Genomic DNA, 23208 nt, shown 5'->3' with positions numbered 1-23208 from the left:
TTCCAAGTATGTACAAAATGTACTTCATAAACACAGCATTTCCTTTAGAGATGCAAGAAGAAGCAGACCTTTCAGGCTTTCACTAAACAAAACCAATTTAGTAAACAGCATTCATATATTTTTTTGAATACAAGCATGTTGACAACACAACACAAGTGCAAACTTATTACTGAGGGTGAATATAGTTAATGTTTCTTGTCCTCTGTTTTCCACTTTAAATCAAGCCTGAAACTGTTCATTTTCAGGCTGAAACACACACACAGAAACTCAGATAATGAAGGCATTTTGCAGGTGACAGGTAAACTAGGAACAGCACAGGGCAGGTACTGACTTGTTGGCCCTTTAATTGCACCTTGAGGAGTGATATGGCACATGTATACAGGTACTCTCTGCAGAGTGGAGGAGAGCTACTCAACATTGACCTATATTGGTGGGAGGGTACTGGATGGGGTCGAGTGCACACCTTCAGTTCACCTGTGACACCTGGCTGGTGGAGATCAAGCTGTCAGGACGCGCAGCGCGCATTCCTTCACTGAGAACCAGACCACGTTAAGATACAACACACACACACACACACACACACACACACACACACACACACACACACACACACACACATACACACACACACACACACACACACACAGGCTAATACAAAACCACAGATGTTTTCTAAACTACACCCACGAATCAAACCTGTAAGACAGTAATGCAGACAGAATTAAACGGAAATGGCAGGAGAACGCAAAACCTTATGCTCTCTCTCTCTCTCTCTCTCTCTCTCTCTCTCTCTCTCTCTCTCTCTCTCTCTCTCTCTCTCTCTCTCTCTCTCTCTCTCTCTCTCTCTCTCTCTCCCCCCGCCTCCTCCTCTTTCTACAGAGTGGCAGCGCTGGCATAGCATCGTTCAACCCTGTTCTAGACTGGAAACGAGCTGCGGTAGCTGCCTGTGCGCACCTCTTTACTCAGATCCCTCCGGGGCCGTCAAAATAGCCGGTAGGCGTGCGGCGACAGAACCAGGCTGCACAGCGTCAGCGCAATATAGTGCTATTTTCTGACATGACTTACATTATTTCAGCTGTAAGTGCGTAACCTAATTCTTTCATCTCTTGCTTCTGCCTCTCTAGGTGAGCCAACACTCTAAACCTCAACTGTGGAATATATGAGACAGACAGGAGATCTGCGCTCATCCCGTGCACTGCGTGACAAGATAAAATTATTTTGGGAAAAATAATAAGCTGCTGTCCTGTCAACATCGGCCCTGCATAATAGGAGTGGGAAGAGACGGGACCTCTGCGCTGTGAAGAGTCGCTCCTGTACCGTGCAGCAGTGCGCGGAGACCAGCCACAGACTCAGTGAACGCACTGAAAGGGCAGGAGAGAGAAAGGAAGGTGGAGGATATTTTACGCACAGCAGCACTCAGTAGCCACTGTTTGACACGCGGCTACTAACTGGGAGTCTCCGCTCCGTTTAGAACTCAACACAGTCGGATTTGCACTTGACTAAGTCCACATACAGCGATCGGTTGGGATGGATTCCTTCATCATAGCGGCTCTGGCACTGTGCTCTCTAACGGCAACAGCCTATGGGGACAAAGGGACCAGCAAAGCCAGGAGTTGCTCGGATATCAGGCAGTTTTATAGCGGCAAAGGATTCTCTGTGGACGGTGCCCCTCAGGCTGAAATATCAGGTAAGCTCCTTTAAAATACAGTCTGACCAAAGTCTGTTCCCATAATGTTGTGCGCTCTCTGATCTTACCCCCTGAACTAAAAAAATCCCAAATACCATGACACAAGTTATTTAAATTCTTTAATACACTATAAAGTACCACACAGTTGCTTTAAACTCATTGCCACTGAGTACCATAATCCCTCTGCAATCCCCCCAAGGAATGTTAGTCTATTTTGGGGCCAAACTCGCACCTGCAGTAGCACCATTTATTGTAAGAGTTCATGGGTAGATCTGACATATCCTGTAAAAATGAATGATTGTAAGTTTGAGTGTTGATTCCCAAACTCAGTTCTTTGAACTTAGTGTGGCCTGTAGCATACTGGAACTTAAAAATATGTCTTATTAAAACAAGTTTTTTTTTTTTTTTTTTTGGTGAGATAACCCAGTTTCTATATTTATACCTTTTGAACCTGTAGTCACACTCATTTCACGTCACATGGTAAAAGCAGAGGAGCTCTAGCTCTCAGCTATCTCTCAAGATGAAATGTTGCTTTCAAAAGATATTAAGACAGTACAGACATGTCGTAGACAATCTGGCTGTTTGATCACTGATCAAAAAAATGAGAAAGTCCCTTCAAATGTTCTCACACTCAACATTTTTGGAAAAAAACCAGTTGGCAGACCAGTACCTCACTTTCTGTTCTCTCTTGAGTTTCCCTGTCAGTCTCAACTCTATTCATGAAGACACTCCCTAATCTTTCCTCTTTGAGCTGTCTGGTCTTTGTACTGAGGGGAATTCTTCCTTATAAATCGCCAGCCAGTCACTTGACCATGTGCTGTAACCAGCAAATATGATGTTGCTCACTGTGTCATTCATGGTCTGATGTCAGACGGTCACAAGCCCCTCTGCAGTTCAGATGATTACACGTGTGCCTCCCCTGGAATTTGGTGCAACGCTTCCACACACATGAACACACACACAGTTTACAGCAATTTCAGCTTCTACACTTACAGTAGAGTACATGCATGGACAAGACAGCAGACTGTGACCGTGCATGCTTACAAAACCGCTTTCCTGTGTACAGATCCACAGGGAGTATAACTCACTTTTGAACTCACATCCTGTATATTTCATTCTTCCAAAACTGTAGAATAAGTGAATGTGAAGAACCCTTTTCCAAAAAATTGACATCAGTTGGCAAAAGGCAAATATTTGAAAACAAGAAATGAGTGTGGACATGGGAAATGTTCATCTTTTACTGTAACACTGCTGCAGTCCTTCCCAATCTGATAGCATACTGTTCCTCAAAAAGCCCCTCCAGATCTTGCGTCAGTCAGCTTCTCTATGTTGTCCAATTCATTTTCCACAGAGTGCTACACTACTGTGACAGCAGATAAACTCTTCTCTCTTGTGAAGATGGCAATGTTTGTCCATTAGCACAGGCTGAACGGCACTGAGAAGTACAAGGGTGACTTTCTGCAGTATTCACCTAAAGGTCACTCACTCAGGATGATCCTAAAGTAGAAACTGCTCTATTTTCTGATAGCATATGGGCTCGCACACAACACAGCACAGCACAGCACAGCACAGCACCGTTACAGAAAGAGCATTGTGCCTTGACAGAAATAGTATATACAGTGTGATGTGCTGTTGCTTTTCAACTTACAGATAGCAGGTGTCTCCATTTTGTTCGCGCTCAGGTTTGCGATGGTCGAGAGCTGCCACTGAGTTGCATAAATGGAACGTTAAGCCTTTGTGGAACATGATATCTGATGCAAAGATATACAGTAGATTCCTACTCTGATAGGATAGGAGAGATTATAAGATTTGATGGTGAGGCAGTAATGTGATGAAACTGTTAGCTCATGTCATCACACCATACATCATAAGGTACTAAGGGCCAAGTAGCAACTGGACGCTTCTAATTTAATTGATTGACCATACTGAATAAATCATTTGACTGAATTAATGCCTGGTACCGATGAAATCCCCTTTTCTTCCAAATGTCTGTAATCCATAATGCTTTAAAGAGCGAATCTGTCTTGTCAGGACACCACCTATTCCTCTTGTTTCAATCAATGATGTGGAGCTTACTTAAGTCTGGGGTCAATGCATTCTTGGTAAGACAGAATGTCGAGGAGTGAGACAGATATTGAAGGCCAGAAAGAGAGACATAGAGAATTGAAGAGAGAAAAAGAGATAGAGAGAGAAGGGGGAGATTTGGTGTTGTTCGTTGACGATATTTCTCCCTGTGTCCCTGTCTCTTGGCTCTCAAGCATAAATAACTGCTGATATGCTTCAGTCTGGCATATTAAACACCTTAGTAAAATATGAGAGCTTTAATTTATGCCTGCAAATTATGAGCCACCTGAATGTTGTGGATGATCCCTGACATTTGCAGCAGGATATTTCCTGCTGTGACACCAGGGCTTGATCAACCTAATGAATTGGCCGGGCCTGACTCAAGGTCACATGCTGAGTACATCACCTCAGTTCAGACTGGGAGGACGATGAGAGATGACTGCATCCCAACCCTAAAAATAATGTTCTGTCACAGCCCTTTCAAAACCTCCGTACAGTTAATGAGATGCAATTCCTTGACACACAAAGTAGCTAATGTACTTCTGAAACTATTATTGAACTTCTTTTTATAGATGCACAAAACTTACATATGATAATGAAACTTGGAAGCATATGCGAATAAAGTCTGCAAGTAATTTGCCCAGAAAGAAAAATTTAAATAAAAATGTGCTCCTAAGCTAATGGAATTTCCAGGATCCAACACCTTAGGGTTTTAAAGTTGATTTTCTTTTTACCTTTGTACCTATCTTCTTTACATTTAGATTAGGCACAACTGAGTGAGAAAGGTAAGAAATCTCCAACCACATGAACACCCCCATCCCATATCGCAATCTCTGTTTGATTATGCTCAGTCAGCGATGAAAGGAGATTGCTAAATATTGCCTTCATGTCGATACACCTCATATAACAACTTGAATAGTCCCCTATTCTTAAGTAATTTGCCCTGCAGGAAAAAGCCATGCGGAAGACAGCTATTGAGTTAAGGGTGAGCTGTTTGTTATCATTGTATTGAAGCTGTGTTTACTGGACCAAGGGAACAGTATCAACTGAGCACAAATGAAAAGCAATGGCTCGCAAATAATCATGTAAACTGATTGATACTCTTAAAATGAATTTGATGATGCTAGTTTAACTTCTTTGGAGTGTAATCAGTTTCGGAAACAGCCTGTTTTGTCACTCTTTACCAAAAAATGGATGATTGATTTTCATGGGACTCATCCGTCTCCTCTCTGCGCTGCCCCCTCCCTGTCCCACCCCATCATTACAGTCTTGATGACTTATCTTTTTGTCTTTCAGAGGATGACATTCTTCATCTCTCTGTTTCCCTCTCTCATCAGCTCTTAAGGAGGGAGGCGCCAGACGCTCTTTGAAAGCAGCTGGCAGGCAATAAGTGTTAGATGCTCAATGTCATATAAGCCTATACAAAAAGACAAGCTACATTAGACATCTGCAGCAAGGCTGGTAACATTCTCATATGGCATTGGCTTTCCCATGCTGTATTTGTGTTGTTGTTGATTGCTGGTTGCTACAGGCTGACTATGAGTCGCTCAGCACTCTAAAGCATCTCTAACCAGTGTTTGACTAATGACACAGTGGGATTGCTACTCAACAGGCCTGCTAGGAACTGTTGTTGACTAAAAACTGGCTTGTGGGTGGAAATATGGGCTGATCAGTGGGGGTAGCCCACAGCTAAAAGTATGGGAATGTTTTGAACTCAGCAGCTGGACTGCAAACATGGGTCTAAGTCTCGAAATGTATTATAGTGTTATAGCATTGTAGCTAAAACAGCATAGATTTTCCCAAATTGAGTAGAAAATCTTCCTGGGCAACTCTCACCTCTTTGACTGAGGCTAATGATTAGATTATGGCTGCTAGTGTGTTTGCTGCCCCCTACGCCACTCCCCAGCCAGAGGTTAAATTGTGATAGGAGTCTCCTGCTGGCACAAAACATAGCTGACCAGCCAGATGGAGGCTGTTAAATCAACAAGAAACACTGCACTAATCAATTTAAAGAAACTTTTGGGAAATTACAGTATTTTTATTTGATCCTTATTGGTGTACAAGCACCCAGCTGTCAAGTGTGGCCCATCTGAGTGTTCATGGCCTGCAGTAAAATTCAGATCATGTACATTGTTGTATGTATTTAAGCTCTTGATCTCTGCGGACATACTTATATAGTAGCTGTATATTTTTCACTGGATGCTGTTTGCTTAAGACCCTCCGGCTTTTCTCTCCACCAGCGTGCCCCCCTGTGAAGCTGGTTGACCTGTGGTGGTACTTCACTCTTGTCCCCTCAGCAATGTGCTCTCATGCCAGTCAGATGATTAAAAAAATATGTTGACAGTGTTAGCAATGATTTTAGCATTATCGTTCCATTGCATTATTATCAGCATACTCTAAAGTGGATATATTATGTTGATAGGAAAAGGCTATAATATAGTTGGCACCAAATGGGCAAGTGAAGTGGGCACTCCCATAATGAACCCTCCTTAGAAGTTGGCATGGAAACTTGAACTGCGTCCAAATTCAGGGGCACAAAACACATGAAGGACACCTGGCAAGTAGTATATCACAGTGTATATCCATTGGGAAGTAATGACAATCCTATGTTTGCTTGCGGTTCTGTTACTAATTTAGATGCGTGTTTTGTCTTTGTGTAACCTTCCTTTAATATTCAATGTCTCAAATGAAGTTCAGTTTTTTCTTAAGTATATTTTTGGGGGCATTATTTGCATTCATTGTGTGTAAGATACAGTAGCGACAGACAGGAAACAAGGGGAGAAAGAGAGAGAGAGACATGCAACAAAGGTCCCCAGTGGGACTTAAAGTGGGGATGGTGTGATTATATGGTCAGCATCTTAAAAACCTGCTCAAATCACTTTTACATCAAAGGTCGGACCTCCACATTTCTGTTACACTTCCAACTAGAGCTGCAACGATCAGTGGATCAACAGAAAATTAGCTGGGAACTATTTGGATATTGTTTAAGTCAATTTTAAAGCAAACATTCTAAACATTTGATGGTTTTAGTTTCTTAAATGAGAGATTTTGCTGCTTATCATTGTAGTAAATTTAATATATTTGGGTTTTAGACTTTCAGGGAAAACAAGACATTTGATAACATCATCTTGGGCTGTAGGAAATTGTGACAGGCATTTTTCAGTTTTGTAATGTCTTATAGACAAAGTGATTAATCAAGAAAATAACCAGCACATTAATCGATAATCAAAATAAACAATGGTTGCAGCCCTGCCTCCTATATGGTACAAATCTGAACTGAATGTAAAGGTGCAGCAGCACAAGAAACAAAATGCTGTCTTGTTTGTCTTATGAAGAGCACTGTAATACAATTATCACTTAATTATAATCTAATATGCTAAAAAAAAAAATACATTTAATTTAATTCCACAAAGCATTTGAGCCAGTTTTAAGATTCTTCTAATGTTAGATCTCTCTCTGAAAAGATTGATTTTCCTACACAGATAAAGGGACAGACCAAATGTAACCATAAATAGTAAATACTGTGTGTGTTGAGATAAGCGGGCAGTGTTGTCACTGTGGCCGTTCTGGACAGTAGCCTTATCTTCATCCCATTAATATCCTCGCTTATGTGCTGTTCTTATTCTCCATATAGTGGATAACTAATTGATCACAGTGAATTACATATTGCCGTCTTGTGAATGGAACTCATTAACTGACTTGGAGATAAGAGGGCCAAGGCTTATTGAAGGTTAATGTCAGCATAAAACCTCACACAGTTGTCTGTTGGGCTTCCTCTACAGATAGATTAAAGCAGAGGCAACTGTTGTTTCTGTATCACAATGTGCAAGCTCATAACTCTGCTGCAGTTTCAAGTGTGTGAATCTCTGCATCTGGGCTCCTGCCCGCGCTTGTTTATGTGTACGTGTGTGTGTGCATGTCTGTTTGCATTGGTTTGTGTATGTGTGTTTGCCTACTAACCGAATATGCCAGAGTTGTTAAAATGCTGAAGTCAGTAAGAAGCCTCTTGAGAAACAGACCACAGCGTGTTTGATGTTCACCATAGAGAGAGAGAGAGAGAGATTGAGAGAGGGAGAGAGAGAGAGAGAGAGAGCTGGTGGTCTGCTGACTATGACTCTGGCTGCCCTGGTCTTCTTGGTTTTGCTAGTCCCTACTCCGCCCTGTCACGGGATATATGGAGGAAAAAAGAGAAACAAATTAAAATCGGTAAAAAAGGAAAGCTTGTTTTAAAAAATGTGCCCTGCGCTGCTTCCTTATGTAATCATTTTCAAACCCAGGCCTGTTAGAAACATGAAGATCTGGAGGACAGTCTTTCCAGACTCGTTAAGTCGCTCTGGATGGTGTTTGAACAACCCTTTTTACAGATTACACACTTACCTGTTTTTCATTTATAGCACAGACCATGAAGAAATCATATAAAATTCACTCATTTTTGGACAAACAATTGAAGTCTGACAGGAAATTAGACAATTTTCCATCCTATTTCCTATAAATATACTCATATTTTGAGTCATTATATTGACATAAAAGCTAACAAACATGTCAGTATTTTCTATTCTATTTCCTGTGTCTATTTTAGGGGAGTTACAACAATTTACCTCACGGTGTAAGATGTTGGAAATTGTGGACTGAAAGACGCTGCTTTTCAGAATATGATACACTACCTTGACAAGTATGAGCTGCATTTTCTTTGACCAGAATGCGCTTCAGCTGCTGCCACCCCTCTCGCTTCTCTTGTCTTTTGTTCCCTGTCACTTGTCTAATGCGAGAGTAGGAGTTCACACGTACAGCCCTCCCATGGTAAGCACACACACAGATACATAGAGCCAAAGATGACAGCATAGGCCTGTCTTTTTTTTTTTTTGTCACCACATGGAGCTGCAGTGTCATTGCAACAGGCCTATGTATGTGTACAGAGTGTGGGGGCATGTGTGTTGTTCCTCTGAGGAAGGTAGGGTGTCGGTGTACGATTCCTCTTTTGTCTTCAGAGGAATTGGCTGTGTCAAAAGGAGAATTATTCCCTTGTCACAGGAAGTCTCTTCGTTGTCTCTTGTTGTGTATGTGTGTGTGTGTGTGTGTGGGAGGTTGGGCGCAGATGTGCGTGCATGTGCCTAACGTGTCCACAAGTGAGCAAGAGAATATCTGTCTCTGTGTGCGCCACAGATGTGTGCACTCTGTATGACTTCTAAAGCAGTAGTGAGAACGTTATTAAACTGCTTCCTTTCCATTTCTTGTCCTTGCGTGTGTGTGTGTGTGTGTGCATAATTCCTGGTGTTTGTGTTTTGCCCTTTTGTCGGTTATGTAAATGTGTATATGTGTGTGTGTGTGTATGTGTGCCATGCCAAGCTGTTGTGGCTCATGTCCCCTCCAGCAGTGCTTTCTGTAGACTAGGTGTGTATTTGAAGTGACAAGGAACTGGCTTTAGCTCTCAGCGTGTCTTCGCCTCTGCTCCAGCTACCTCTCCTCTTGGCCTCCTGCTGCTTGACAGATGGTACTGACCCAAACTGGGACGCCCACTACCATATTAAGTGAGGGCACGCAGTATGAATTTTACTGGGTGACACGCCCTACGCCAACACACACACACACACACACATACATACCCACTGTCTGCAGCTGTGGACTGGAGTATGTGTTGAGAGACTTTCTTTCCTTTGCTAAGACACATCCCAGAGGGGAAATCCTGTGGCTGTGGCACCAAAGATTCAGCAGGCCCACTGTGACAGACAAATACACACACGCAAACACACATGCGCACACACACAAAAAGGACGACAGGTATTCTTAAGATTTTATTGATTCTTATTCAGATTTATGATTATAAATACTGGGTCTGATCTGACAAAAAAAACAAAAATATGTTGAGAGCATAAAACACCTTTATTTCTGGCAGATTTACAGTCATTTACAGTCATACATCATAAATCTTAAGAGTCTCTCTGTGATTAGAAGGCAAAATGAAGAAAAAACAAATATAATCTACCCTGCTTGTTGCACAGGTTAAATGTTAATGGTATTTTTAAATTACATAAGATTGCAACTCTTTTTTGTCAACTATGTTTTTGATTATGGCTGAAATGACTAGTCAGCTATTTTTTGATTAATAGTTGGGTTAATAGTTTTAGTTTTTCAAGCACAAACACCAAAGATTTGCTGCTTTTCTTTGTGTAAAGTGAAACTGAATATTTCGTGCTTTGGACTTAATTGACTTGGATCAGCTGATTCGGTGGCAGTATGACATGGAAATGCTTTGTCATGTTATTTATCTGTAGCTAATGCATTTACACTCCCTACTGGTTTTTTTGTGCAGCCAACCAACACTTTTTGTGCACTTCTTCCAGCTCAGATCCAGTTCTTGATATCCAATACAATTGCCAAAAAAGATGGATATTCGCTGATGGAGACAGCTTTCAGGCCCCTATCTCTTAGATAAAAAAGAAGAGGAAATAGGAAATTCAAGAGATGAGAGATTGGGGCTGTATATAAAAAAGATAGAATAGCTGATAAAATCAGTAAGGTGTCATCTAACTGTTGAATGGCTGAAATTTGTCCAGCACCTCGCTGCTCCGACGCCTGGTACACACAATACAGATTTAATAAAGATAGGACACACAGGCGCAACAGTACACATATTCCTCAACTACGCACTTCCCTTTGATAGGCAATCATTTCTGTTCTGCTCTGTTCGGCAGTGGCCCTTTCTTCCACACATACTGTAGGTTGTTATTAAAAACACTATAGCTCAAATCCTTGCAGAATAAAATAGTGCAGAAGTAGCTATACAAAAAACTGGACTGCAAGTCATCAAGCCTTCTGTTAGTGTATGTGTTTCTGCATGTGTGTGTGTGTGTGTGTGTGTGAGGCTGATATCCCAGGTGTTTCTTGTGAATATCTTCTTTGTCTCCAGCTTCCCCTCCTCTCCCCTGAGGTATAAACATTATTCTCCATAGTCTCTTCCAAACGAGAAGCATGTTTCCATACTTGGGATGCAGAACAGTCACCACTTTCTCTTCAGCTCTATCAAATCTTTATCTCTCTGACAGTTCCCTCTTTGGCTCTTAAATTGGTCATTTTGTAGGATTTAGTTTTTAGCTGTTGTAGGCAAGAGGCTCCACACAATAGCGTTATTTGGCGTTATTGTTACTTGGCGTTCATAATTTCCTGAAGATTTTCTCTCATCAAGATAAACTGTTTCACACCAGTTTCCATTATTGTAATTATTTTTTTTCCTCTCTTTCTCTCTCCCTGAGTCGTTTCTGCCTTTAAGGCTTTATCTCTCTCACTCTCTCCCTATCTGCTCTTGCAGGGAAAGTTGTGAATTCATTTATTTTTCATGTGAAACTTACTGCATTCTCACAGATGCTCTCCAAAAAGACATTGCACATTTGTTTCTGGTACTTGTCTGTGATTTTTATGACTCCATGTTTTTGTGATACATTTTTACAATGCATTTAATCGGTTGAATATTAAAGTCATATGCTTCAAGAATACAATTCAAAATTTTTTATTGTCAGTGAAGTTAAACAAGATTGCACCGCAGGACTCCTCGTGTCTTCCGGGCTTCGGGAACAAGATGAATTCATTCTTTAACCGTTACCCTTAAAAGTCAGTGTAATTATATTTGATTTAACGATTCTGTAAAATTTCGGGGCATCTTTTTACTTTCTCTTTTTTAATCTTCCTGTGGGAATCCATTTCTCACACTCACTTTAATCGTCTCCCAATTTCCGTTGCTTCCTTGAGTTTGAATGTAATTACAGTCAAATCTGTGCGTTGTTTTATTGGCTTCCTGGAGTTTTCCAGGCTCTAGTGCTCTGTGATCCTAATGTACAATGTCTCCCTCTGCATCCGCTTCATTTTCGGAATCTCCACTGTATAATTGGCTAAAACTGAAAAGATCCTTAGTCCTCCATAGCATTAGTTCTTCTATCAACCAGAGTACCCAAATGAGTTGGTATAGCTGTGCATTGCAGCCCATTTATATCTCTGTTTCCCCAGTTTGTGGTGAAGCAGCTTTCTTCCAACCACTCTAGTTCTCATCTCCTGTCGGATTTTGTGCTTCCTAAGCGCATTTTTCTGTAATTAGATAGTGAGATCTGGTTTTATGTGACATCATTTCTCAAGCGTTATTTGTGGTTTAGGAAAGCCCCTGTAGTTCATGGTGGTTTGCTTATTTGGCTTGACCATGTACGGCTATTTAGATCTGGAGGTAGAGCGACTGTTTGAAGATGGAAGAGTGGGAATGACCAGAGGATTACTAAGGTCTTATGAGAAGAGGGGCGCATAAAAAAAGCTCATAATTACAGGGGGAAATATGTAATTACTGTCAATTGTCATCCTGTTTTCTGGTACAGGATTAGCTTTTTATTACCTAAATTCTTATTTTTGTTCTTTTTCCACTTTTCCTACTTTTCCTGCCTTCTCTCTGTCTGTCAGTCCGTCTCCCCTCCCTGTAATAGTCTCTCTCACTAATTCCAGTCTGTTTTATTTTTTGTGTCCCCTTTTCAGGAAAAATGTTTCTGGAAATCATCTGTATGCATAATCTCTTTACACCCTAAGAAGCATCATATCTTAGACATGGCAAAGTAAAACAGTGTGAAGGAAATGTTGATCTGTTTTTAACATTTCAGATTTTTTTTAGAAACTTTTTATAAACTTTTTCCACATTCACTGCAGAAATTGTGGCAAGATTGTAAATGACTAAATGTAAGAAACAGTGATTTATATGGAACTGATGGAGCTGGTGAAGAGGCAATAAAGGGTTTGCAGTAAAAACTGAATTTTTGCTTGTGTAAGAAAAAACGTGTCGATGCAAGCTTAAAACTAATGAAACCATTTTCTACAATTTCAGAGGTGTTGCTACTGTACTGTTACAGTACACCTTTACACACTTTCCCTCTTGTCTCCTTTCTCCCAGGAGGGGATGGCAAGCAGGGAGCTAATGAACTTGAAATGACAATGACTTATTTAGCTTGCATTTCTTCCGCTCAGCCGTAACGGAGGGCATTTCAGTCGGGCCCACTCGTCATCGTTTCATTCGTCTCGTCATTTGCTATCCCCCCACTGCTCCCTCACTATTTTCATCTCTTCTTCTTCCCCTGCAGAGTCTTCTCTCATAAATATTGTACATCTTCCAAATGAACTCTGTCAACCCAAGCTTAGTGCATGGCTGCCTTGTGTGTTTCTAATGCGTTTCAAAGTGTTTATGCATGTGCATGTGCATTTGCCTGTGTGTGTGTGTGTGTGTGTGTGTGTATGTGTGTGTATTTAAATATATACTATGTAAAAGCGTTGAGTGTTAGAGTCTTGGTGCATTACTTTAATGCATGACTGTGTTTCTGCTTGCATATTTTAATAAGTGCGTACATGATACGTGTTTTACATAGTGTTTTCATTTTTTTTTATTCAACTGTTATTCTTCCAGACAAGGTGACCATGTTATTTACAGCAACAACCTGCTGGCTTGTGCAGGATTACATGGCGTACATATTGTACATACAGGATATGCAGTATACTGGGAGCTGCTGAGTAGTATGCCAATCAGCAAGAGCTATAATTATGAAAATTCATTTTAAATAGTCTGATGCCAAGTGCCTCATTCAAGGTCAGTTTGACAGTTGCTTGTGAGCTTTTATCGCTAACACTCTAAACCTGTCTGAGGCTAAAACTCTGCAACCTACTATAAAAATCAGAAGAAACCCTCAGCTATAGGATGGTCGTCATATTGTTTTAAGGCACTGCATTCCTTTACTCCTTATGTACTTTTAAGTATGTTTGAACAGCATGTGCACAAGGTGATAGCTACAGTAAGTGCAGCATCTTGCAGCACTGTATTTCCACCGGAATCCCTGACTCATCAGTGTCATATTAGAAGCCCTGAGGGATGCTAGGTGCTTGCTAGCATGTGTGTGCGCGCATGTGTTCAGAACTTATGCAATTTTTATCCGGTGACTGGCGATTATAACAGTGAGCTTTGTCAGAGATAGTCTAGTATCTCTTTTCTCTATTTTGTGTATGAGTATGTGTCTTTGGGATTGGCCATGGTTTAAACTAAAAGCCTTCTCTTTAAATCTTTCATGCTTTCACTACTTTCCTGCTGAGATAAAGAGAGACAGAGATGATGCGCAGGGTTTATATAGCAATTGTAACTTTCACCTGTTTCATCCTGTTGTTCTTTGTTTTTGTGTCTCTTGCTTTACTTTTTTTTTTTCACCACAGCATCATTTTGTCTACATTTCTAATCACTCCTCCCACGTTAGCTCTTAATTTATTCAGCACACTTATATCACTCGGCGTGGCATTTTCAAAATCAATTTACATCTCATGCTTCTATTTGTGCGTGTCTGTGTTTATGTCTGCCAACATGCTTGTGTCCTCTAATGAACTGACATGTGTTTTTGCACGTGTGCACGGGTTACGCACATGTACGGTATATGGATAAATCACCTTCTCTAGCTGTGAAGCAGCAGTAGTGACGCCCTTGTTGCACCCATGTGTCCCTGTACACAGCCACCCTACTTCGCCAAACAATCCCAGCAGATTCAAGGGCTGGGGCATCACTCAGTCGAATTGAATCACAAGTCCTGTTGGGAAGAGGAGACTGTAAGGCTCAGGATGAATGGCTCTGGTCTGCATGTGATGTCTGCTGATGAATGGCGAAGGCGTCGAAGACTGGATGGACTGAAACAAGAAAAGTGGCTCTGGTGTAGGCTTTTATAATATCAAAAAAAACAGCTTTGACTTATTATGACACATTTAAAGTTTCTAATAGTAACATTTATAGAAATTACGATCCTCCCCATGGGACAGGGGTGAGAGAAGAAAACTATTTTCTTCTTGTTAAGAGCACAGTAGGTTGATGAAGGGGAGCAACCACCTATTTTTCTTGTCTTGGTTCTGGCAAATTTACCCCTGTTCACAATGTGATGCAAAAAGAGAGGCATCGAGGCTTTGATGTTCCATACTGGGCTGTTTTGTCAAGAGAGTTGTGCGCTCACTGGGAGGAACTCTGCTTCCAACAGTCTCCTTAAATCTTTCATCCCTTTTTCAGGTTCTCAAGTGTAGAGTCAAGACTTTTCCCCCCTCCTCTTCAGTCTTATATCCTATCTTCTTATTTTCCTTCAACGCCTCTTCTTCCTCTCTCCAGTTTTCTTCACCTTTGTTCACTCTTTCTGTGTCCTTCACATCTCTCTTGGCTTACTTCCCTTGATTAAGCACAGCTGTCGTGCTCATCACAAAAGCCCCCTTTTTTTCCCACATTGTTATATAAATTGGCTGGCTTTCTCTTTCTCAGGCCCTGGCCCTGTTGATTTTTGGTGACGTCAATAAAGGTTGTTTATGCCTCGGACACAGAGATGATTCTGCTGTCTCCTCTGACTGCTTTGACTCCGGTCATTCAACCAATACATAAATATATGTGTGTATCTATGTGTTTGTGTTTATTGGAGTGTGTGCCGACGAGGCATACTCGTTAAATTAAAATCAATCACAAATTGCTTCTCTAAACATATCCCTTCCCTCAGTTTCTTACAACTGACTCGATTATTATCTTTCATGCTTTGGCAGGGCAATTAAATCAAATTCTTATTAATGGTAGGCTGAGGAATAAGGAGTAATACATGTGACTGGCACTCTGAATCACATTCGGCGGGGCAGAGATGTGTACCTGCAGAGATGGTAGACTGAGCTGTGACATTGAGGTGATTGGAGCTTAAATCATTGCCATTGTCTTTGTTTATCCACTGCTGGCTGGTCAGCTATAGAGCTGAAGGGTGAGATGACCTCCGGAGAGGAACAGTATGCTGTGGCACACACATACATATATACAGACACACTTTGCCCTCAGTCTTCCGTTCTGTATACTTACTGAGCATACCATATGCTTTAACCACTCTGGGACGATAGACTCATAAAACTGGTTTCCAAAAAATGTTACCAAGATGAAATTTAATGAGTGGTTAGATGTATGTTTATGCTGCTTTCTGAAACGGTTATGTGGTAACATTGTGTAGCCAATATGGGCTGCATAAAATATTGTTTGTGGTGTGGTACCCAGCGTGAGATGTATACATTTTTTAGGCATTCTCATGTTTATGGCTAAAATGAGTAATCAAGGAATCAATTAGTCAACTGAAAAAAGTAGTTTTTAATGTCAGTTAATCATATAAAATTAGTTAGATTTACTTCCTTGTTTTCATTTCATGTCATTTTAAATTGAGAACTTTGGGTTTTTCTCTGTTTGTCTGCATCCAAAGGCATCCTTAGACCAAGGGCGTAGGTTTGGTTTTAACTTTGGTGGGGACATTTTTTTGTCAGACGGCCAAAATAATTGTGTATGTGTACTTGCTCTCTATCTCTCTTTTCTCTTTCACAGGCACATGTGCGCACACACATACACACATAAATAGACTGACACATAAGCAGCAAGTGAAAATGTTTACTTTACTGAATGACAGGCTGACTTGCCTGAAACTGGATGATTTTTTCTCTGATTTTTACATTTTATTTTATTGATAGACTACTTAATTATAAATCTGAGACAAAAAATGAATGTTTTAAAATAACATATCATAGACTGTCATAATAAATATTGCAATAAAATAAATATATAGAAGCCAGTGAGTAATGTGCTGTTCTGTAATTTGCTGCTGGAAGGTTTTCAAACCTCACCTGAGATTCTGTCCTTCTTTCACTTTGTGGATTTGGGCGACACAACTCAAGAGTTTAAGATTAAGATTTCTTATTGTCATATCTCAGTCCTCACATACATTGAAATGAAATTGATCCTCTTCATTTGACCCATTCTATACACGTCCTGTCAGCAGCAGCGTGGGCAGCACAGAGACACACAGACAGGTGAGCTGCAGCCTCTCAGATGAGTTTCATGTCAGAGCCGCAGTGATGCTCCAACCTATAGTTAAATCATCTCAAAAACCTCTATTTGTATTATTTTTCATTCAACTCCTGAACTTATGGCTAGATCTTTCATTATGACATCAGAGCTCACCTGAGAGGCTGCAGCTCACCTGTCTGTGTGTCTCTGTGCTGCTCAGACTGCTGCTGACAAGATTTTCATAATGAAATGATGCCTGACAGTCACAAACAGATCCGTTGGACAAGCTGTGACTAATTTAGCCTGTTCATGTCTTAATGACATATACACAATAACAACTCTGCTGAAAAGGGGAGAGATGGCATTAGATAGTAACTGTTTCTCCCACTAATTTCAAAGATTAATGTTTGGATTGATCACAGAATATTCCTATTAACTAAGCTCATCTGTTACTGACACTTTGGTTCTTCTTTAAAAGGGACCAGATGTCTTAATTTTCTTTTGGGAGGAATTTTCACCAACAGTAATAGCATTTTTTAATTAAACAGCATGTCTGATACACATTAGCTAACAGCACCTAACGGCTGAAATTAAATATAATACCAAAGTATCTTAGTTTTGTCCAATGAAGTCGTTTTCAATTCTGTGACATTGGAATGTTTAAACTATAAATACTAACCGCTTCAGATTCTCCACCTCACTGACTCCACTACTGCTGCTGCTGTTGGGCTGCTACTAGTCAACAGTGTGTACAGCTTGAAGATGAGGGTTGCCAGATCATCAGGTCAAGTATCCCCCATATCCTGCTCTTTCACTCTATCATAATAGCACACTTTTTTTGCAGAAAACACACAAACCTTGCAACTCTACAGAAATCTTACTGTTAATATTACATGGGGTTTAAGTGGCTAGATTGTTTGAGATCGGTAAAAATATTGGTAGGGACATGTTCCTATTGTTCATAATCAAATCTATGCCCATTTGGTCTAGTTTGGCTGTATCAACTTTATTAACAGCAACTTCATGGGTGTTTATTTGTTTGTGGATTATACTGCTTGTAAAAGTTTTGCACTGTAGAGCCCTTATACTTTAGCTGTGCATAATGTGGAGTAGAAGTGGGAGTGCAATCTAATGCAATCTAATACAACAGCTCTGTCATAAATCCTACTTTTATGAAGCTTATACATTTTCAGTTTTAGTCGACATTGTCGGAAAGGTGATAATTCTACTTTATGTTAATTACTGAGGTCATAGTGTGTGGTGGTGGTGTACTGGCGTGCATTATATTGAAAAGTGTTCCTGATATTTTGTTCACCTCACTAACATACATAAAGTGGGCAAAATATTAGTGACACTCCAGTACACCACCTCCACACACCTCAATGATAAACATAAAGTAGAATTATCACCTTTCTGACAATGTCAATAAAACAGCAAATGTGTAAGCTTCATAAAAGTAGAATTTATGGCAGAGCTGTTGTATTGGATTACATTAGATTGCACAGGTGTTCCTAATGAAGTGCTTGGTGAGTTAATAACAAAGTAAGACAAAGATAAAAAAAAAAAAAAAGTTAAATACAGTAATATTCAAACACCTTGGGGTAACGTTTCATATTTTGCTCTTAAAAGACAAACATGAGAAGGAGAATATCATTTAATAGTGTGAGAGTTAAGCTAGCGACAACAGGCTTTTCAAATCTAACATCAAAGTTTACGCCTAATCACATAAAAGTCGAAAATCATCTGTTGTTAATGCACTGATAAATGATACTGTTGATATGATTCACATACTACCCAACTAAAATGATGGATTGCTGTAGATTGCAATAAAAACTTTCAGCCAACGGTTGCTGTGAACACATGGTCCAGTTGGCGTTATTTTTTTCCCCACCTGTATTCTGCGAAGACTCACCCCTACTCTGCCTCTGATTGGCTCTGACCCTTCTATTCTTACCCTAGCCCTAACCATCTCAATTCTCATGCCTAAACCTAACCAACCTAACCAACGAAGGCAATGACTACTAGTCGATCAGAGGCAGAGTAGGGCGCGTCTCTGTGGGGGATAATGCCTCGAGTTGCAGTCGCAAGAGAAAATGGCCGCTAACCTGCGCGTATTGCACATGTGCGGAGAAGTACAGAAAGCATGTTGGGACATTGTTTATTTAGTCAAATGCCTGCAGTACATTTTAAATAACTTGATTACCTAACTTCAGTCAGCACAACTATGTATTCCTGAAACCTTACATTATTATGTTAATGCAATGACACTTTCTTGTTTTGATGCTCAACACTGCAATTATTTAGTAGTTTCACCATAAAACAACTATGTAATGCAAACAACATCCACGTTTCATTTCTTGGAGTGTACATGTGGACTGTACGTGCTGACAAATGTGTGAGGATCAGTATATGCGGACACCCAATGTACACAAGTGTATACAGAATTGCGTGCGTTTTGAACTATATTGGCGCCTTTATAAATAACACACTGAAGTACTATTCTAGTCGTCTTCTAAAGTACCATACAGTAGATTGGCAGCACACTTTGAATAGATGCTAAATGTATCTCAGACAACCCTCCAAGGACATTTCTGCATTGTGATAGGAAACCACTCCAGCCCTTCTGATGAGATGCATTCACTGTCAAGCAATATGCTCCCCCCACTTTCACCATATTGTTACCTTTTCTAAAAGCACTTTACTCTCTTAGTCTCTCAGTTTGCTTCTCTCAAACAGGCATGGAAAGTTATTCTGTGTGACGGCCTACCAGCTCTTCTCTAGCTAAATGACATGCAGCGGTTGTTAGAAGAGGGAGCTTTAACCATTCAAACTCCCCACCTCCCACATCACCCATTTTGCAAATTGTAGCTCAGCCCCCTCCTCTCTTGGGAGCACAGCGCCTAATGCACCATTACACTGCTATAAATACTCTTTTCCATAGACCGTGCTCACACTTTCATTGTAATGTGATTATTATTTTATTTCTACCTACTGTCATGGGCCTTTAGTAGTCTATAAATGTCTATAATTTTTGGAAAAAAATGGAGGAAGACGAGTCTTGTTCCCACGTGTCTTCTTATTACCAAAGTGAAATGCAAATTGATAATGTGCCTGTTTACAGTTCGTTTAGCATTTAGATATAGCATACATAAGCAGCAAGTGTTCTTTGCTCGATTGTGTTTCTCTAATTGCCCCAAGAGCAGAAGTTGTTTTGATCCATGTACAACAAAAATGTATACAACAGTATTCTTTGTGCATTTGTATGGTTAAATTAAATGAGAAATCAATTTGCAATTTTAATGCTAAGAGGAAAAAAAGAAGAGAACACGGGTGTGTCTGTCCTGTAGTCAAATAGAGATGCTTTTCCTCCAACATGCAAAATCTTCATCTCTCTTAGCCCAAATACCTAAGGGGTTATTTCTTGGTTCTTTTTATAACAACCTTTTTGTGTTTCCTTTTATTTTCCTGAAAAGATAGCAGAGGTCGTCACCTGAAGACGTGTTTTTGTGTAATTACTTTTAGCCTATTATGGCCAGAGAGATATAATTTTCCATAAACCACAATACAGTACAAATTCTGAGCACGGCAAGGTTAATGACATTTTAAAGCACTTTGAGTCATTTCTTACATTTTATAACTTAAGCAATTTAGCTTGCTTTTGCTCTTGTATTCAGATATTTGAAAAGATCTTAGTCTTTAAATAAAGTGAATAATATAATAAGAATTTGCTGAAACCGTCTTGGAAATCCCAAAAACCTTGTTGTTTTGCTTCCTCTCCACAATGTGTTCATGATCAAAATAATCATTTAATTATAGGGTTTTAATGAGTTTATGTTGAAGGCCCAAGTCCTGATATCATTCTGTTGGTGTCCAATAAAAACCACTCATTAATGTCACTCATCAATTTTGGTGAGTTCAAACTTCCTTTATGTGCTGAGAACATTCTCCAACTTCTGAAGCTCAATAAACCATTTAAAAGCTCATTGGATTATCTGAAAAATACACTGTCCCAAAGATGAAAACAGGAATGTTTTTCTTAGTTTATGAAAAGTTGACAAAGTTGGCGATGCCCCGGTGGCCTAGAGGTTAGGACGCACAATGTTCCAGCTTTTGTCTGGCTGAGGACCTTTGTTGCCCAAATCTAATTTTCAAAAAAAGTTGTCTCATAGTACAGTGACAATTAACTTTCTGTCATTTTCATGTATGCTTAGAATTTGCACAGTTTTTGAGTCAGATTCAGGCATCAATGACTGAAGTTTATGTCTAATTCTGTTGATTATAGTCAGGACATAGTTTTTCGCCTCAAGATTTCCCATCCTCAGTTGCTGAGGTGGCAAATGACAGATAAACAAAATGAGAAAAAAATAAAGGAAGTCAAGGATACTGCGGCTCTTCTCTGACCATTCAGTGTTTACTTAGGGATTAGATCCCTATCTCCTCTGATTGAGTTCCCTGGGAATGGCACACTCTTAATCTGTCCACAAACACCACTCTGGTCTCTCAGTGTCCCCGAGAATTCCTGGCGTCTGAACCTGCACATTCACAGTAGCAGGCTCAGATGGCTAAGTGTCCCCTTAACTGCTTTAAAGTCTATCTAAAGTTAACTTATCTTTTCACTTGGCAGTAGTGAACGTATGATAAAAAGTTTCCCGGTCGGGAAAGAAAAAATGGAGTGATGCAACTCAAGGTCGTGCAATGTGCCTCTGCGTGTCCTTGTGGAGATGCTTCGGAGGCACGTCTGTCTTCTTGTCAAAATTATATTGTGTCTGCCTTGTTTGGCAAACAGAATCTGTCGCGGTTTAGGATTTTTATTGTACCTCTAGGTGTTTCTGCGGTCTGTATGTAGTTACCGTATGTGTGTGTGGAACAACATGGAGGAGATATCTGCTTTTATGAGCAGGTCTGTCCTTGTAGTTAAACCAGCCTGTAGCACTTTTAAAGGCCTTGGTCATGCACTGGAGCAGTATTTGGTGATACAGACATCTGCCCTGGCAGTTAACTGGCGACTACCCCTGTAGTTATTATTGTAGTCTGTAAAGGGAACCTATCGTGCTGTCTGGAGATGGCGGCCTTAATAAGACTCTGTCAAGAACATGTTCCTTTCTCTGAAGTAAAAGGATCTTCTCTTTCTCCTTACTATTCTTCCTTTTCCTTATTCTTGCATCTCGTCTCAGTCTTTTTTTCCTAAGCAGGGACCACAGGCTGTAAGTTCCTACTGCCTCTCCACCCTCCTCCTCTCTCTCTCTTCCCCTATTTCTAGCCCGAAGTAGGCTTTGATGTTCACTGTCTTTATTCTCTGAAGCAACGCTGCTCTGCTGCAAAAGAAACACCTCATCTCTTTCCCCTCTCTCTTTCGTTTTCCTTTTTTTTTTTAACACTGAAGGTGCACTTGATACCCTGGATTTTTTTGTGACAACAGTGTTCAACCAGCTGTTCGAAAGCCGATGATATTATAGTGAAGCTCTCCTTTCGCCCTCTTTTTCTGCATATGGCTTGAATCTTAAAGCCTTTCCTACGATTAACACTAGCTAAGCCAAGGAGAAGGGTAATTAGGAGAAAAGGTCGTTTCCAAGCTCACTTTATTACATTTTCACTTCCAGTGACAGGGGCAATAAAAATAACTTTATACATAAAGGTTAATACTGAGAGCAAGAGAGCAAGACTGGACATTTAAAATTAGCCAACTTACTGTAGACATGAACCTTTAGCAAAATACTTTGTGAGCAGATAATTTACATTACATAAAATTACTAAAATCTGTCATAGCAGACAGTGTTATGGATATTCCATAACTGACCAGGACAACAGAATGTCAAGCTGTACTCTTCTGTTCTCTCAAACAGAAGATAACACATGTTGTTTAATAAACCAGGAGCCTCACAGGCGAACCAAGGCCAGAATGCAGGTCATCATCAGACGCAACAAGACAAACCAAAGATACAGATTTAGGTCATAGGTTTATGATTCGGAACTGACGAACTAGTTTCTATGATTGGCTTAAAGGCTGGTTTTGGACTGTGAGGGTCAGACGAGTTTGGGGACACCGTACGAACAGGAGGTGTCCCTTGAGTCGCTCTCCCTTGCAAGGTTCTTCATTAAAGTTTTCCCAGAATCATCATACGAAGTTTGGTTTGGTCTTCTCTTCTTCAAACTGACAACTGCCAGTGCATCAGCTCCGAAAATCCACAACAGACAGGAACTGAAGCTTGTATATCTGCTATCACGGCATCATCCTTTGGTTTCTGTATCATTTTACACTTCTTCATGTGTAAAAATTGTTAAATCTAAACAAAATCTTACATATTTCTGAACTGTGGTTTTAAAACCGGGTTAATCTGGCCTTTTCTTTCTTTTGAGGATATGAGCTTCAGAGAAAGTAGCTGGGAGACCCATTTCTGTCTAGTTAGGTATGTAGATATAAAGCTTACTGCACACACAGTGCTTCAGGAACTTGCATAAACACACACACACGCACACACCTGCTGTATAAAGACAGGTGTGCATATAAGAGATACCGTCTTACGATGTCAATGCGAGCAAATATCTAGTTTTCGTGTTGGCCTTTTTCTCTTTTTTAAGAAAAAATCCCCTTAAAGATCAAATGGGGCATGATCTGACATGTCTG

At 40.3% G+C, this 23208-nt stretch overlaps 1 protein-coding gene across 1 annotated transcript in view; it reads left to right on the top strand.

The window, feature by feature from the left end:
- The first annotated feature begins 879 nt into the window (after nucleotides 1-879).
- The window catches only part of LOC122993582 (glypican-1-like), a 76822-nt gene continuing 54493 nt past the window's right edge, over nucleotides 880-23208 (top strand). Inside the window, exons 1-2 of the mRNA XM_044367876.1 lie at nucleotides 880-993; nucleotides 1125-1687. Coding sequence (XP_044223811.1) covers nucleotides 1528-1687 — 160 coding nt within the window. The 5' untranslated portion in view covers nucleotides 880-993; nucleotides 1125-1527. The remainder of the gene's footprint in view (nucleotides 994-1124; nucleotides 1688-23208) is intronic.

Source organism: Thunnus albacares, chromosome 12 (genome assembly GCF_914725855.1).
Source record: "Thunnus albacares chromosome 12, fThuAlb1.1, whole genome shotgun sequence".
Taxonomy (NCBI): domain Eukaryota; kingdom Metazoa; phylum Chordata; class Actinopteri; order Scombriformes; family Scombridae; genus Thunnus; species Thunnus albacares.
Note: the sequence above shows the minus strand (reverse complement) of the source record. Positions and strands in the feature narration are given on the sequence as shown.